Source organism: Amblyomma americanum, chromosome 1 (assembly GCF_052857255.1).
Source record: "Amblyomma americanum isolate KBUSLIRL-KWMA chromosome 1, ASM5285725v1, whole genome shotgun sequence".
Lineage (NCBI taxonomy): Eukaryota > Metazoa > Arthropoda > Arachnida > Ixodida > Ixodidae > Amblyomma > Amblyomma americanum.
In genome coordinates, this window is record NC_135497.1 from 31,748,450 (window position 1) to 31,766,213 (window position 17,764).

The window sequence follows — 17,764 nt, forward strand, 5'->3', positions numbered from 1 at the left end:
TTCCCGAGTCGAGTTGTGGATCAGTTACCACTCGCATCTCCATATACTGGCCGTCCTGGTTAGCTCAATTGGTAGAGCGACTGTCCCGGACAGGCGGTGGCCCCGGTGCCAACTACAACGTTTCTGTGAGTTTTCCTTCGCTGCTGCATGACTCCGCTTGAGTGGATGCTGATGAGTAACTACTCCCTTATTTCAAATCTTGTACCAAAACCGTTCCCGCCTCGAGTTGTTGATCAGTTTGGCGCACCATATCAAATATAGTGTGGCGCTCGCTGCCGTGTATCGGTCAGGGCATGAAACAACGGCGCAGGCGAGAGGACCGAGAGCTGACGGTGCATTTCAACGTGCACTTCTCGCCATACGGGCCGGTGGACGCTGGAGAGCTCTACCTGGCCATGGCCGACGAGCTGCTACGAGGACGGCTGGGTGTATTCCAAGGCCTCAAGGTGGACCCCGAGTCTCTCAGCCTGCAAGGTACGGACAAGTGAGCCTTTTGCATGCAGACTACCCGAAGCTGTAAAAGGTTGTGGAAAGGTTGGTTTCTGCCTGCGTACCAGATAGTGCGTGCCGCATCGAATCAATCGAATCAATGGCGGTGGATTGCCGTAAACACACCCCTGCGAACTGAAGAGAGGGACAGCAGTGTCTTGCGTCAGATGCCACTTGCAGGCTATGCAGCCACCAAAAGAAGTCAGTGAAAGGATCACGACCTTTGCAGTGCGACGGACCCTATAGGCGCCAGTGGTGAGCCTGAGGTAATTCATAAATAATTGGAATTGCAACTCTCGAAGTGCGCAACTTCGAACGCATCAGTAGGGAAACGCAGCAACTTGAACGCCCTGCCTCTTTGAGTGTCATTGCCTTCACGCTCACTAGTTGTTTTGAACCCTTGTATGTGCCGGAGTGGCGAGGGACTAATATGCAAATCGGAGCGCTTGGTGATGACGTGGAGCGTATTAGAAACTAGCTTCTGTCAGCGGACATTGGCTCATCTACCAGAAACACCTCGTTGAACCAGACTACCCCAGCAAGAGCTAATCAGCACATGCATGCAGTGGTGACCATATTCGACAACTGTTGTAACGCACAGCCTTGTAAACGATGGAGTCGGTTCGCAAGCAGCTTCAGGCGAACAGCACTACTCTGTTCTTCGATACACATTTCGGCAGACCATGGGATTTCAGACATGCCCGATGTAAAGTGGGCAGATTCATGAGTTCATGCTTGTGGGCTAAGTCAGTGCATTCACACATTATGGCTCCGTTACTTTTGTTGAACATTTTACGACCTGAATAGTGTGTCGGGCGAGGAGCGAGTTTATTTGTTTCCAAAGAACGGTTTTCACTGAGTGTCCCTCAAGCACATTTCCTCACTTCCTTGAGAGAACACAGTATACCAGCCAACGACGCTTTCTTAGGACCGCTGATCGAGCGGGTGTCATTGAACAATACCCGCTTCGAATTAACAGTCGCAGTCCACGCAGTTGAGCTCGTACGCGCTGTTGCGAAGGGGCACTCGAACCTGTCGACAGAAAGGCACATCCCAAGGATTGCAAATTGGGCTTTGCGTCTTGTGGGCTACAGGCGGACAGTCGTTTGTTGAAATTATAAATGTCCGCACAAATCTCACCGAAGTATCATCGAGAATTTTTAGACGCTGCCCTGCATGCGCTCTTGCGCAGGCCAACTCCTTCGCTGACTAGTTTCGAAGAACCGCGCAAGTACCAACATCTAGTGCATACTTTTTTTGCGCGGCTGAGCGTCCCGTATGAAAGTTGTTTTCTCTGAGACATGAACACGCCCTTGTTCGAGCAAAATGTAATTTCCAGGTGGTGCTCGTTTTTAGGAGAGGCGTACTGCATGTCTTTTTTGTTGAGGGTACTAGATGCCGACAGGAAGCGTACTTAATTAGCCGTGTTGATAGCACCGGAATTTGGGCAGGCTTCGCGACGAGTGAACAATGGCTGCCGCGCTGAGGACCGACGGAGGCATTTCTCGATAGAGGTGCAAGTCACGTTTACTGTTGCTTCGTGTGCAGAGCGCCGAGCGACGGCCTCGCTGCCGGAGTCATGGACACCCCGCCGGCGCTACCCGGGCTATCTGGCCGGCCTAAGCACCAGCCGGCCGGCCGTCGGCCGCCAAGCAGAGCTGCGCTGCGAGCCACTCACCCTGGACCACTGCCGGGCCAGCCTGCCCTACAACAGCACCGCCTACCCAAACGCCGTGGGACACGCCACGGCCAGGGATGTGTACCGCGACCTGGTCGCCTACCGGCAGTTAGCCGACTCCGAGTGCCACCCGCTGGCCGCCGAGCTCGTGTGCCGCCTGTTGCAGCCGCAGTGCGACGACGCCGAGCGCCGGGTCGTGCTACCCTGCAGGGAGTTCTGCCAGGAGTTCTGGTCTTCGTGCCAGCAGCAGATGCCGCTGGCCATTGCCGGCCACATCGACTGCGGATGCCTGCCCGAGTACAGCGCCGCAGGCAGCTGCCACACGAAGCCCGGTAATTGTCGCCCCTCGGTGGAAAGACGCTGCTGCTGAGTGGTCGCGTTGCGCAAGACCTGAGTATCACTGAAGGCCGTTTGTTTTCATTGTACTCCAGCGGCTCTAGAAAAACTTGACTACGGATTTCACTGCACGCCCGCCAGGTCCTAACGCTTCTCTTATCCCCACTTTATACTGGCGCCGACCTTCCTTGCTTGCTTCCCGTGTGTCACCACAGGGCTTAGCTCTTTCTCGGTGCGTTAAATTAAGTCATCACAAGTTAGGCCCGTCTCCCTTTTCGCTGCTTCTTGCTCTGTGAGGCAGAAGAGCGTTAAGTAGAAAAAAGGAGCCTCGAGATATCTGCCTTTAGGCTAGAAATAAATATTAAAACAGAAATCACATCAGCTTGCAAGGATGGTTGAATACCGGCGCTCATTCATCCATTGAGGACGTAGGGCTCCGGATTAACCGAATTAACCAGCGCCGCATGTCTATGGTTGAGATGGACTAGGCCTTCATAGGGGCCATGGCCTCCAAGACAGGTCATGAAGGCAAGGTTTCTTAACCCATCCAAAGGCCTGCCGCGTCACCCAGTTTTGAAGGCCTCTAACGAACGCTCCCGCATGAATGGGCCACATCGCGATGCTGAATCCTCCGTCCCCCGAAGGCAGATCACGGTGCCATCATGCTGTGCAGCGTTGGATTGGACCGTGATTTAAGAGCGTTCGCTCTTACTATTCGAACTCAAGCGTTTAATATCCTTCCCAGATTTCAAGATGGCGGCCGGTCATGTGATCACATTGCTGCAGCGTTGTGCAAAATGTGACCCCTCATCACGTGACCGCGCGCGCGCAGTCGTCGGGGACGGCGGCTGGTTTAGCCCCTGTGCTGGCGCTCCGCTATATATGTAACGGAATGCATCTTCAAACCGCTCAAAAAGACAGGGGCAAGGAAGAGACCAACACAAGACAGCACAATTTTGCTCGATTTCTAAATGCATTCTAACACTAGTCACAGGCTAGCCCGTCTTTCTCCGTTGTATATGTTACGTCTGATCGGGTGCTGAGACTGGTGCCACTTGGGGTCTCCATTGGTGACAATATTGTAGGCCATCCATTTGGTGCAGAGGGTTTGGAGGGATGTCAAGCAAACTGACGCAATTCGGCGCACAAAGTTGTTAGTCGGGTTCAACCCTGGCTTGTGTGAGGGATTCGTACCGACGACCTTTGGTCCTCAAAACCGTAATGAGGGGGGACCTTCGGAGGGGCGTGGCGGGCTAACCGGTGGTCGCAAAGAGGTGCCGATGGTACCAAAAAAAAAAGTCGTCCATTCGTGATGTACACGTTGGTGGCCGAATTTTAGAAGTGGGAGTGGAATTCGGATATAACGAATTTGAGACTCATATATAACGAAGGTGCTCGTTAATAATCATCGTTAGTAATAATATAAGGCATAGTCGAAAGCATCGGCAAAAACAACTAAGCTAACGCTCTTCATTTGACTTCGCATTCGCGAATCATTCTTTAATTTCATTTTAGAGTGGCCCAAGAAAACTATGGCGTGCCAATTATTCTAAAACTTGAGTACCAATTCGATTCATTTCGAATAATTATGAATATGTAATATTTCATTGGTTCGAAAAGGGAGTGTATTCTATTCGTCATTCAAATATTAACATACCCTTAGTAAATAGCGACGGCAGGTGGCTTATGTTGTGTGCTTCATAAAACTGGTCGCTGAAAGAGTTTATTGTGCTGGATGTGCGGAATCGCATGGCGCCGTTACACTCGTGGGTTTTGTCAATGCTGGCACTAGACAGAGGTGCAGCCTTTTTTATAGATATTCGATAGAACCCAGCTGTAACCGGGCCCTGCTTTGAGACTTCAGCTGCGCCCGTTTCAGAAGCCCGTCAGTGAGGTCCGGAAACGACTCAGCAGACTTGCGAAATAGCCCTTACATTTTAGAGGAATGTTGCGTTTTCATGAAAGTGTTCTAGAAGCTGCTATCTTCATCTGGACTATCCTTGTAGCTACCGAACTAGTTCAATTGTGCTGACATTGCGAGTTTTTTACAGCAAACCATTGAACGTGCTACAATATTTTTTTTTTGCCCTAGTGCCAAGCCCATGCTGACGGCTGTGTTTTTTTAGTTTGCAAAGCTCTTTGTTGCATAACTCCTACCTTAGAATCATGGAGAAATTAGAACCTTTCCTTGCACCTAATAATAAAAGGACGGTCATGAACCACTCTGAGATGAATTAAGTCAGATCCTTCCCTTAGGATCCGGTATGGAGTGCGCGGTGAGGACAAGGAAAAAGTGTTAGTGCCAACTGTTTAAACTAGGCATTCCGGTATGGCAAAGGTATGAATGGCACGTGTGCCTCATGAAGGTGAACCGTTAGTCAAATTGCTGTAGGAAAGCGCAGTCGATAGAAAGTGCAAGCACCAGATAAATCCACTACGTCACCAAGGATAAGTACGTACACCCTTATTTTCAAAAGAAACTTCTTGGAAAATTGCGCCACGGTTACGAACAATCTCTCTGACAGAATAACAAGGCTAGCTGCTGGGCAAGCAACAGATAATATGGCACGAATTCTTTGGAGAGACAGAAAAAGGGAATAAAAAAGGCAGGACTGGCATAATTTAGCAAGGTGGAAAGTTGGGCTGGTTGGTGCATAATCTTCTGGCAGGAACAGCGCAGCACGAGACAAAGAAGGGACAGGCTGGACACGACGCTGGCTAACAACCAGATTTTTAATACGTCTCACTCGTGCAAGAAAGAAAGGACAGAATAAAAACCCATAAGATGTGCACGTGGTAATAGATTAGGACTATGCACGCAGATAATCAATTTCGCTGTTCCCGGGTTCGAACCCGACCGCGGCGGCTGCGTTTTTATGGAGGAAAAACGCTAAGGCGCCCGTGTGCTGTGCGATGTCAGTGCACGTTAAAAATCCCCAGGTGGTCGAAATTATTCCGGAGCCCTCCACTACGGACCTATTTGTTCCTCTCTTCTTTCACTACCTCCTTTATCCCTTCCCTTACGGCGCGGTTCAGGTGTCCAACGATATATGAGACAGATACTGCGCCATTTCCTTTCCACCCAAAACCAATTATTATTATTATTATTGTCACGAAGCGCTATCGAAGGTATGCTGACGCATACGTCGCTCTTTTTTCTGATGTCAACGACCAGGGAGATTGAAGAAGATATCAACATCAGAAATAAGAGCGACGTATGCGTCAGCATACCTTCGATAGCGCTTCGTGACAGTGAAATTGATTATCGGCGTGCATAGTCCTAATCTATTACCACGTGCACTTCTTATGGGTTTTTTATTCGGTCCTTTGCTTCTTGCACGAGCGAGATGTATATATTCGACGAACGTGCATTAAAAATCTGGATGTTAGTCAGCGTCGTGTCCCGCCTGTCCCTTCATTGTCTCGTGCTGCGCTGTTCCTGCCACAAGATCTGGCATAATTTGCTGCCTTTTTTCCCCACATTTCGCCTGCAACACAAATAGCGGCTGGGCTAAGATTAGCAGAGGCAGGACACATTGTAACAGCAGTTCGGGTAACGACGTCTAAAACACTTCCGAACGCAGGCTGCGCGAACGAGCTCAAGGCGAGGAGCAAGGAGAGCCACATATGCGACGGTGTCGTCGACTGCCCGGATTTTTCGGACGAAACCTCCTGCGGTGAGTGTCTTATTGCGCGACGCATGAGCTGAGCCGACACCGCGAACGAGGCCCAACGGTCTCAGTGTGCGTTGACATCGCACTACTGGCTGTAAGGTGAGGATTCTCACTTTCTCACATTGCCAACTCTAAAACCAGGAGCTGCAGCACACACGCTCACAAAAACCAAAAATAAAAAAAAGAATGTGAAAACAGAAACAACAAACTTTTGAATGTATGCAAAAATTGGCAACAACAGCTGACACTACAATCATGTAATAGGACACAAATGAGTACAAATAACTACAAGAAAGAAGAAAGAACTAAATTTGGACTAAGTGATTTTTTATTAAAAGAAAAGCTATTACACAAAACGAACGGAGAAAAAACATATATGACAGCACAATGTGGAATACAACGCAGAACAGGCTTAGCAGAAGATCCGCGCCGCCTTTGACCAAACTTCTCAGCGCTACTTGGACCGAGCGCTCTTCTTTTAGAATGCTAACGCAAAATTCTCAAGTTCAGCTCTTTTTCGGCTTCATTGGCCCGGTAATTATAGTATGCGTCGCTATTTGTTCCTGCATGCGACTGATTAACATACGTTCACATTTATTACTTTTAATTTCTGTTGTGGCTGCGAGGAGCGCCATTTATGGCGTGTTTTCAGGTTGCGCCTTTACAACCGTTACTGCGGATCCCATGGTCTGGCAATGGCGGCTGTACTTCTAAGCATCTTTTTACCAGCAGCCAATACGGCACGCTTTGATTCGTAGACGCTACTGCGATCTTAAAGCCAGGCATCAATTTGGCCACATGTTAATCTTTTCAAGCGTATATTTACGTTTGCCATCCCGGCTACTACCATAAAAAATATCTAGCAAGATACTGCAATCCCATGGATGCTAGAGGTTAAACAAAATTGGAAGTTGGAGTTCAGGAGAGTTCGGATGGCTAGAGCTGCATATATATGACGTGTTTGCAACCACTGGTAATCCATTTCTTCTGAAGGATTTGAATCTTAAGCTTCATCTCGTTCGAAGACGCTCATTTTCAACGGCTTAATCGATATGTAACCGGCAGCTTTCGTGCATATCAAGAAAAACTGCACAGAGAGCTCACAAGTCTGTTTTAAGTTGGCGCCTGTCTCGTGCATTTTTCCGCCTCTGTGTGTCCTCGTCCCCTGTTGGGCCGTGCTCCCTTTAAACGTGAACCAAGCCAAAGTATCAGCCGCCGCAGTGGCTTTGGCGTTCAGCGGCTGCTGATCCCAAGGTCGTGGGATTGAACCCCAGCCGCAGCGGCCACATATTGATGCAGGCAAAATGCAAATACGCACTGTGCCACGTCAGCACCAGACGGTGTAAACTAATGCGCAACACACGTGTCGATTCGGGAATACGACTAAAACAAAGGATCCCTTATGCAGACAACTGCGGTCCGGGACTTCTCCACTGCGGCGACCGCCAGTGCGTCGACATCGCGCAGAGGTGCGATGCACGGCTGGACTGTGACAACGGCGCTGACGAGCAGAACTGCTGTGAGTAGTCTTTCGCGGTGGGCTGTGGGCGGCGAGGGGACCAACACGGTTGCCGTGCGCGCAGTGAGCCTGCCCGAGCTGGGCGGCTACTTGCGCGCCTACCAGCGCGGCCACTTCCGAAAGGTATGCGTGGACGGGTTACCCGAGGGACGCCGGCGTGACTCCCTGCTCAAGCAGCTGGCCGACACCGCGTGCGCAGCGCTCAACCTTGGGTGAGTCGGTCGCCAAGCGCGCTCGTGCGGCAGATGCTGACCTCAGCCCCCTCTGGTAGGCCACCCTCCCGGGTGGAGCTGCACCACGATGGCAACAGCAGCGATTCGTATCTGCAGCTGCTGGATCCGCCGGGCCTCAGGTGGGTTCTTTTAAGCGCGCATAACAGGTAACGAGCGACTCTAGCGTCGGGATGCTGATTGCTCACTCCAACGCTTGGCGGCGTGTGAATGCCATCATGTTCTGCGAGAGCATTCTTGGCGCGTGACACTCCGTGCTTTCAAGAATGTGAACTACGGCGCAGGTTCTCCTCTCCGGGAGCGTGCCGAAGTGACCTGGTGGTGTACCTGCTGTGCAGTCCCCCAGGTGCGTGGCGAGCCACTGGCTGGGGAAGCGCACCTCTGCTTGGCTCACATAAAGCGCACCTGTGCCGTGTGCTTTAGGCCAGCAGGTGTGGGTGTAGCAGTGCCACTTGAAAATAGTAAATAATAGGATATACAGTGAGTGGCATTACTTTGAATTTCCTGTTCTAGAAGTTGTTACGCTTCTGTCTAGAGTGCAATGCTATGCCCGTCGTACATGGCCTGCTGCAGCCGTGGAACGACTGAATACACTTCCAGGTGTTCTATTTGTGGCAACACAACATAGCGTAACTTTTTGGCACGGACAAAGAGAAGGCGGACACCACCACTGCGCTAACTTGAACTGGTTGCTTATTTCGGGAAGGAATAGCGTATATATAGACAGAAGGGTAAACTCAAAGGAGATGGCATGACCAAAATACTCAAATGACGTGTGGCTCAGATAATTTACAAGGTAGATGTAGTGATAACGTAGCTAGAATAGAAGTCCATACGGTAAAAACATGGCGGCTTATGGTGGGGAGCCAGCGCCCTCTTCGAAGTGTGCGAACAACTAAATAATAACGTCATAATTAAAAAACCAGAAAGTGAAGTCATATCACACGATTTTTGGAGAGAGAAATAAATCCTCGAACGCCTCCAGGTTCAGCGCGACCCACGAGACAAAGGCGAAGAAAGATGACACGAGGAGCGCAGACTACCGACGCTATCTTTAGCGCTCGTTGTGTCTTCTTCCTTCGTCTATGCCTCGTGTGCCGCGCCGAAGATCGAAGCGTTAACGAACCAATAACAGGCCCAACTATTTGTCCTTATGCCCAAGAGGTACCACTATAGGTACAGCGACATATTTGACAGCCTTTCTTGATCATCCGAGTTTGCGAGCAATTCGTCGTGACAGAATTGTGCCGATTGAGTTTAGCTCACGTGAAAAGAGACAATAGTGCAAACTTTTAACCGAAGTCATAACTTATTACTTTAAAACCACAACGCACGCGACTCGGAATAGTGATACAATAGGTTGTTGAACAAACCCATGAGACAAGTTTAAACTTTCAGAAGGAGCTAGTTGCCTGCTGTGCATAAATGGCTCAAAATTGCTGTAAATTGCGCTGTGATTTCCCGGTGCAATTAGCGCTGCTTTTTAGAACATATACAGACACACATATTCGGCAATACAATGAAAGGCTACGCAGACCAAATGAAACAAAATCAAGCGCTCACAAAACGAAAAAGGCACGGGATAATTAACAAATACGAACCGTGATCTTGCAGTAACAGGAAACTTTCAAGCAAACACTTCTTTCAGGAGATTACCCAAGATTTCAGTAAAACAACGGACCTCATTTTAGAGAGCTATGTGCCTAACACACAAGTCAAAATAGCATCTGGGCATGCGATAGGGCACTTTGGAAAGACCATCGCATATGACATACAGCAGTCTCTTCTCCATGGCATCTATGATAATAAGAGGGCAGTATCGCGTCACCATCACATCTACAAAACTCAGTGCGCACAAAACCCTTTTCAGTCGCAGTTTTTTAGTACTCAGTAACATGTAAATAGCGTAAACGTTCCAGGCAGCATTTACTTCCTATTTGCAAGATCTCGAGCTACAGATTTCTCCATTATGAAAGCAGCGCCCAAAGTTTACAGCAATATTAAGCATGTGCATAGTTTAAATCACTGGAGTGTGCACTCTGGTCATAGCGTTGATTCACCACGAACGCAAATAATTTTCATGCAGTATTTCACGCAGTACAGTCAACACAAAGCACAACCATTCATTGTTACAGCAGGTGCCAGGAATTAACAGAATTCACTATGGAACATACGCTTTCATACAAACTACCAAGCTATCATCCGAAAGTCACATCTGAAACCTCCGACGTGTTATGACACCATTTTGGCTGGCATCCCGAGCGACACAGGCCGACTGTTGACCATCGGCCATTTAGTGGCTTCTGGTCGGCAGCCGATAGATCGGCAACTGATCGGGCGGTGAGCTCATGCCAGGCTGCTCAGCTCAAGCCTGGACTCAAAGGTAGGGCCAGACTACAGCCCTGAAGTAAAGCCAGCCGTCCCTCAAAAAGCTTGGCATATGCAGATGGCCCGATGTGGGGCCTACATGCAACCCCGGGCTACATTTACCACGGACCCTGCTTTGGTTTAATTCGTGACGGCCGGTGATACTTGAAGCTCTTTTAATGGTTTAGTATCTGACACAAAAAAACAAGTCTTTTTATCAGCGTTATTATCAAGATTTTTTCCTCGAAACAACGACGGCAGAGTTCTGCTTTTTACGGCGCAAGTTCGGAAGCACGGAGTCAATCATGCGCCCTACCGGCGGCGAAGAGCGCATGCGCACGCTTCAGCGACATGTGCTGCTTTCGCGCGTTCTCCATCCCGTGTGCAGCTTTCTGTTGAGAATTCGGCGCGACCGTGCTGCAAGGTGAGTCTGTACGTGAAAATCAATTGCATTACGGGTGCCTGAGCGGTAATTTAGCTTGCGAAATATATTATGGATGCTTATACTGTTCTCAGCAGTTTCAGCCCCGCGCTCTGGTATGATGCAACAGCGGACGATCGCCCGTGGGCACCTGAGTGCCTCTTGCTTTATTAAGGCGCGCTACCAGATATCTTTTCGGACGGGAGCAGCGGTTACATGTTACACGTCGCCGCATTAAGACGGCTGTGTACTCAGATTTAGCAGCCGCGCCAGTACGGTGTGGGCGCAGAGTACATTACTTTTTATGACTGTGCCGTTGGCCACTTTCGACTATCGTTCTACAGTTGCGGGGCAGTGTGTATACACAAAGATTTGGGGCTTTGTGTGCCGTGCAGTGGCATTGCACGACACACGAGCATTTTTCCGACGCTTCCGCCTCTGCCGGGATCCAATTCCGCTAACTTTGGACTCACCACGTCTGAGTGAATAGCCCTTTGAGCGTAACTTGCACTGCGCCGTGATTTAAAACGTGGGTGACACTTCAGCACTTTATTAATTAGCGAGTATTAAAGTTAGACAACGTTTCCTCGAGGCGATCGCCCAGAACTGGTTGAGGCATACAGATTGCTGTCGCTGTCTATGTGCCGTTCAACCTGATGTGCTCGCGGAGTGGCAAATCTACCTGACTGAAGGCACTGCATTGAGCTATGGTATTCTGTACGGAGGCAAAATGCTTAGGGAAATTTGCGCTTGCTAGGGTCATAAAAAGCTGCTTTGATTACGCTTTCGTGCGTTTCACGGAAACCGTGCAGTCTTATGGAAGTGTAAACCGGCCTGAGTTAGTTGCTGACTATATACAACAGGCCATTAGCACATGGAAACTATTTCCGTCTGGCTTGAGCCTTTGCTGTCATGTTGTTGGCTGCCAGCTCAAAGTCACCGGGTAATGTAGTACTCGTTACTACTCTAAGCATTGTTTCACATTTGAGTACTTAGCTGCTACCGTTTTTAGTTCCCACCACATTGCATGGGCTTAGAAGGAACAATTCTAATTTATGCTTCAAACATGCGCTTATGCAGCTCCGCTAAGTATGTCTAGACCACTTGAATTTACAGCCATTGTGTCCTTACGTAGGCAACTATGCAAATTTGTCATGAAAGCAGTTTATTGGCATCATTCGTCACAAACGGGACTGTCGAAGTGTTGGTGTGATTCTCAGCTGCGCTCGCCACTTGCATTGTTCGCAATATGATCTGCTAAAAACGTGTGGGGGACAGCAGTGCAATTCTAGTTCTTGAATGAGCTCAACAGATGTATTAAATAAAATCTGACACCTAAGCCAGTGCTGCATACAAAGCCATGTCCATATGGTTATATAAATGGAGGGCTCGTAAAAAGGATAGAATTTATTTTACGGGACGTTTTGGTATTGCAAACTGAGAACTGCTGATTCTTTATTGCCACTGCATTTAACTTAGGGCAGTGTCTAGAGAATGACATGCACTGATAACGCGTTCAGCATTGAAGTGTCATTCTACAGTGCAAAACGAGCACCTACCAGCAACATTCGACGCTTCTCAACAGCAGTCTGTGTCGCTTTCTAAGATCAGGTTGGAACAGCGTAGTCATCTTTTGTCATGCCACGGTATAGCTGCGACTTGTGAGCAAAATAAAAACAAATCGAGAGCAAGCTTCTATTCAAGCTTACAGGGCCTATTCGTTCACCCTGCACTAGCAGCTTACGTCGTTTATGAATTATCCACCCATAGGAAGCCTGGTCTAATGGTAATCTCCAAGAGAAGTGAGCTTACTACCCCTTATTCTTGGAATGCGACCAGTGTTAGTGTGACCTCGAGTGCTGGTACACTGTCATGCGTAAGCAGCAACATTATGCTGTCTCGCACAAGTATTTTTTTATTACTTTCATGAGCATCAGTGGCCGCAACAAAGTGTTGGTTCCCTCGTACTCTCAGGCAAAAAATCGGGTTTAACCCGTCAAGAAGTTGAGCAGTCTATACAAGGCTCATGCAATATGAAAGTGAAGTGCATGGGCTTCAAATTCTGAACCGAAGAGTTGGAATTTTTCTCACCTTAAAATAGTTTCTTTTGATGGTTTTGTTAGCCTAATCCGAAAGCCATGTTCTTTTAGCGCTGCAGTGTGGTCCCAGCTGCCACTAAAACCTGGAGTTTTATTTTTAGTAGTGTGGTCATCTTTTCCATGACCAAGGCGGTCGACTGGCCGCAACAAAAGTACTCATTGCACGTTGCCTATCTAGGTGAATAAGAGGCTTCGCCGTGCGGCCTGCTTCGTGCCTCAGGATTCAGAAATTACCAGAACCTTACCATTTTCTTCATTCCCGGATATCTATGAGCTCATATTTCTTTTCAGGCATCTAAATGCACTATTACACAATAATTGAATTTAAATGAGTATAGACATCTAGTTTTAGTTACATGTTTCCTTCTTTGTAATATCACCAAAGTTGTTTTATTTTGCCTACGGCCGCTAAATAATTGATAATTAAAATTCTTCTCTCGTACTGTTTCGGTTTCATTAACCGAACAATGGCTGTTAGGGAAAAGGTGACCTCTAGTCATATGAGGCACGAAAAAAACTGCAATATTCAATATAATCGCTGGTTCCTTTGTTACTATTCTGGCTCTTGAAGCGGGCTGGTTTCAGCGTTGTAGTGAATTAAATCTATACCAATGAGTGTTGAGTAATCTTTATTAAAAGGAGCTTGCACAAATGCCAATTCATGGGAGAGAAAGAGTAGGGAAAGGGAGACCACATTAGGAGGCCAATTCCTGCCTCAGGATTTTATTGCAGTGATCGTTTGGTATTGTATTGAATCGATTGCAGTTTTTTATCCGTTTCAGGTGGCCTAAACCCATCTTTCACGGCACAGGTATTGTTCGGTTGTTGGAAACAAAACAGCATCGAGAAAAACTTCAATTATAAACAATTTAGCGGTCGCACAGGAATACCAGGGAGTGCTCCCAGCATACTAATGTCTAACGCATCATTTCAAAGCAGAAAACACACAAGCATAACCGCGGTTAGCTGTGTCATTCAGCTTTAAGTTAACTGTGTCAGCGTGTACTAAAAGGGCGTCATTAATAATTTTGTCAGGAAGATCATAGAAAAGAAATTTTTATCATGGCCTTTCATCTCTCCAAGAATGCATATAAGAAAGTTCCTTCAAGTATGTTAAGCTTCCTCCCCAACGCGCTTTACAGTCTGTGGTACCCATTTTGTAGCAGTGTGCACTAATTACTAAAAACTGAAATTACACAGCATCTGATGGTTTTCTAGTTAGGTGATCATTACAACTTGCTTGGTTGGTCTAGGCCACTTTACTTCCGCGCCCTCTGCAATCCAACAGCTGCAGTAAGGTGTCCCTTTGCTTGCAGGGCCAAGTGCTTAATCTTTGTAGTCAAGGGAGATGCGGATTGTACGTATTGCTGTCACTCAGGTGAATAAATTTGATAGGGGTCTAGTTTTGCGACTTCTTTTACGTGCTGCTGCTTCACTTACATATATCAGTTATTTCTCTTTGACCCTGGCAGTAAGACGGCTTTATACAACCTTTCGCAGTGACCTTCTTCAGGCGTCCTGCTACACCAAGAAAATCTGGATACTCAACTCAACATTCTTACAGTCCAAAAGGTTGCGCACCCTGCACCTGAGAACCAACCCCACGACCTCCGGTTCGGTTCCCACCGGTGGCATATGGTTGTTTTTTCTTCTGCTTTATTAGTCAATTATATTTAACCGAAAAAAAATCTCCTATGCTCCTTGATTTCTGTGGCTGTGGCTTCTTTCATATGTATGAAGAGCCCTCATTTTCCTTCCTATATATATATATATATATATATATATATATATATATATATATATATATATATATATATATATATATATATATATATATATAGAAACATCCCCAATGCTCCTTGGTTCCGATGACTGTTGGCTTCCTTATATATATATATATATATATATATATATATATATATATATATATATATATATATATATATAAATAAAGAGAGAGCGAAGTATACGCTTCGTTTAAGGAAATGTTTTCATTTTCCTCGACGTGTTGATCGGAGGACCAATCTTTTTCATGGGTGATTTGCTTCATTGGTGTCTGCCATTTATTTATAGGGGCTAGACCTAGAGCAGGGGGGAGAAAAGAGAATACAGAGGAAGTAAAAATATAAAAAGCAGGAAACGGCAGCTGGAGCTGTACGAGATGGGTCTGGGGGAGAAGGGAATAAAGAAAGGGAGAGAGAGAGTGCGTGGAGTATGTAGGTAGTAGGGCAGTACAATGCCCAGATGCGACCCCTGTTTTGTTAACTGTTGCGTGGTTGCCTGTTGACAGGTGTGCCGAACTGGGCTGAGGCGGACGACAGTGCGCGTGGACGCACGGCCACCCTTCTGGAAGGATGCGTGGTGTTGTCGCTTATCCTGGCCGGAAGGTCAGGGGGCAAAAGACCAACCACGGAGGAAGGAGCCAGACAGCCATCAAGCAGTATTTTTTTCTCGGGCAATACTGCGCCACTTGGTGGTATAGCCGCCGCAGCTGGACATCGCAGCCGCACCTGGGTGTGTGTACACACACACACACACGCACGCACGCACGCACGCGCGCACGCACACGCACACGCACACACACACAAGCCAACAGTCACCGAAACCAAGGTGCTCAGAGGAACGTTTTTTTTTGTTCTTTTTATGTGCAGTGCCAGTCAATTGAAGAACACTACTTCGATTAATCTGTCGCTAAAAGAAAATTACTTATAAAGAAGCAGAAAAAACAACCATGCCGCCGGTGGGAACCGAACCCACGACCTCCGAATATCGCGTCTGGTGCTCTACCAACTCAGCTACGGCGACGGCAGCCCAGTCTGCTGCTTTCGTAGGTATATATGTTTTGCGATTAAGCGAACCTTGAGAGTGTTCACCAGCGCCGCCCTCGTCCATAGCGGTGGACGTAGCACGTCCTGTAATACCGCGAGTGTGACGTGGCACGTCATCTAACGGCGAGGGCGGAAACTGTGCGAGAGCCCTCATGCTAACTATGGCATCAAGACTGCCGGAACCGAGACCCCCGTTAAGCTATTAGCAGACAAGGCAAATGAAATGAGGGGCTCATTTGACAAATATATTAAGGAAGCCAACACGCGATATTCGCAGGTCGTTGGTTCGGATCCCACCGGCGGCATGGTTGTTTTTTCTGCTGCTTTATAAGTAATTTTATTTAAACCAATTGATTGGCACTAGAAATTAAAAAAAATTACAAACATTCCCCTATGCACCTTGGTTTCGGTGACTGTTCCCTATGCACCTTGGTTTCGGTGACTGTTGGCTCCCTTCATAAGTTTGTCAAACGGGCCCCTCATTTACTTTACCTTGTCTATATATATATATATATATATATATATATATATATATATATATATATATATATATATATATATATATATATATATATATATTGCCAGGTGGCGTTCGTGGCGCTCGGAAAGAAGACGACGCTCGTGGTGCTCTCGTTTTGAAAGACGTGGAAGTTCGCCGTCTCGCCAACTGAAGGACGTGCTGCCGAGCCCTGCCTTCTAACAGGTCCTCTCTTGTCACCAACACCGTGACAAATCTGGTGGAGGTCGGATCGATCTCATGTCCCGTACCCCAACCGTTAGTCGGAGCTCCAGTCCAATTCCCGTCACGACGCCTGTTCACCGTACTCGCCGCCGGATTCGAGGCTTACCCCCCGAGCCTGTTCCATCCGGTATGTCCACGGAGCAACCTGCCTTGAGCATCCCAATGCCTGGGGCGTCGACACCCTACTTCACGCTCCAGAACCCCCGCATCCCGAAGTCCTTCCACGGCGACATCTTTGAAGACGTGGAAGACTGGTTGCAGCACTACGAGCGCGTTGCCGCATTCAACCAGTGGGATGACGCCGCCCAGCTCCGGAACGTCTACTTTAGCCTGGAGGACGGCGCTCGGATTTGGTTCGAGAACCGCGAAGATCAGCTGGTCTCTTGGAGTGAGTTCCGGCGTCGGCTCCTAGACACATACGGCAGCTCGGATCGTCGCGAACGGGCAGAACGCGCTCTGCAATCTCGCGTTCAGCTGCCCAATGAAAATGTTGCAGCGTATGTCGAGGACATGACGCGCCTTTTCAGACGCGCGGACCCTGCAATGCCCGAGGACAAAAAACTGCGCCATCTCATGCGTGGCGTCAAGGAGCAACTTTTTGCCGGCCTTGTCCGCAGCCCTCCGAAGACTGTCGCCGAGTTCCTCACTGAGTCTTCCACGATCGAGAGGGTTCTTCAGCAAAGAGCATCCGCGTACGATCGACCCGTATCCGCCGCCTCCGTTTCCAGCGAGTTACCGTTCCACGGCACCGATGCCTCCCGGATACGCGATCTCATACGGTCGATTGTGCACGAAGAAATCCGGCAGCTGTACGGGACCCCTACCACAGCTCAAAGCTCCATGGCGACCTTTGTCCGTGAGGAGGTGCAGCAAGTGCTCCGGCCGTCCTTACCTGCCGGTGAGGCTCGTCCATCCCCTCCTCCTTTCGCGCCTGACCGTCGTCTCACCTACGCCGAAGCCCTGCAGTCCCCTGCTCCAGCACCGGCGTCCTTCGTTCCGGCTCCTGCTGAAGTGCCGGGGCCGCCTGCACCCGTGCTGCAGTACGTGGAAGCTCCCCGACCGTCCGCGCGCAAAGCCGACGTGTGGCGCACATCCGACAGACGCCCCCTATGCTTTCACTGCGGGGAACCAGGTCACCTGTATCGGCACTGCCCCTACCGCCGTCTGGGCCTCGAAGGGTTTCCCCCCGATTCTCCTCGACCCCGCTATGGCGAACGACCCAGGGCCGTCGCGGATTTTCTTGAACACCAACGTTGGCAACAGTCTCGTCGCCAGCGGGCTCGATCCCCATCGCCCGGGAGTCGTCCTTCACCTTCTACCGCGAGTTTTTCCCGGGCGGCGCAAGGCCGGTCGCCCAGCCCACGGCGGGAAAACTGCAACC

The 17,764-nt window shown here is 48.7% G+C and overlaps 2 protein-coding genes across 2 annotated transcripts in view; both read left to right on the top strand.

Annotated features, from left to right (window-relative positions):
• Positions 1-17,764, top strand: part of LOC144125662 (atrial natriuretic peptide-converting enzyme-like) — a 996,499-nt gene that overhangs the window by 67,365 nt on the left and 911,370 nt on the right. The gene's annotated exons all lie outside the window — the stretch shown is intronic.
• Positions 1-17,764, top strand: part of LOC144114511 (atrial natriuretic peptide-converting enzyme-like) — a 31,143-nt gene that overhangs the window by 1,424 nt on the left and 11,955 nt on the right. The window contains exons 4-11 of the mRNA XM_077648304.1: positions 311-474; positions 2,038-2,499; positions 6,088-6,180; positions 7,586-7,696; positions 7,761-7,908; positions 7,968-8,048; positions 8,211-8,272; positions 15,104-15,351. Of these exons, the coding sequence (XP_077504430.1) occupies positions 311-474; positions 2,038-2,499; positions 6,088-6,180; positions 7,586-7,696; positions 7,761-7,908; positions 7,968-8,048; positions 8,211-8,272; positions 15,104-15,351 (1,369 nt within the window). The remainder of the gene's footprint in view (positions 1-310; positions 475-2,037; positions 2,500-6,087; positions 6,181-7,585; positions 7,697-7,760; positions 7,909-7,967; positions 8,049-8,210; positions 8,273-15,103; positions 15,352-17,764) is intronic.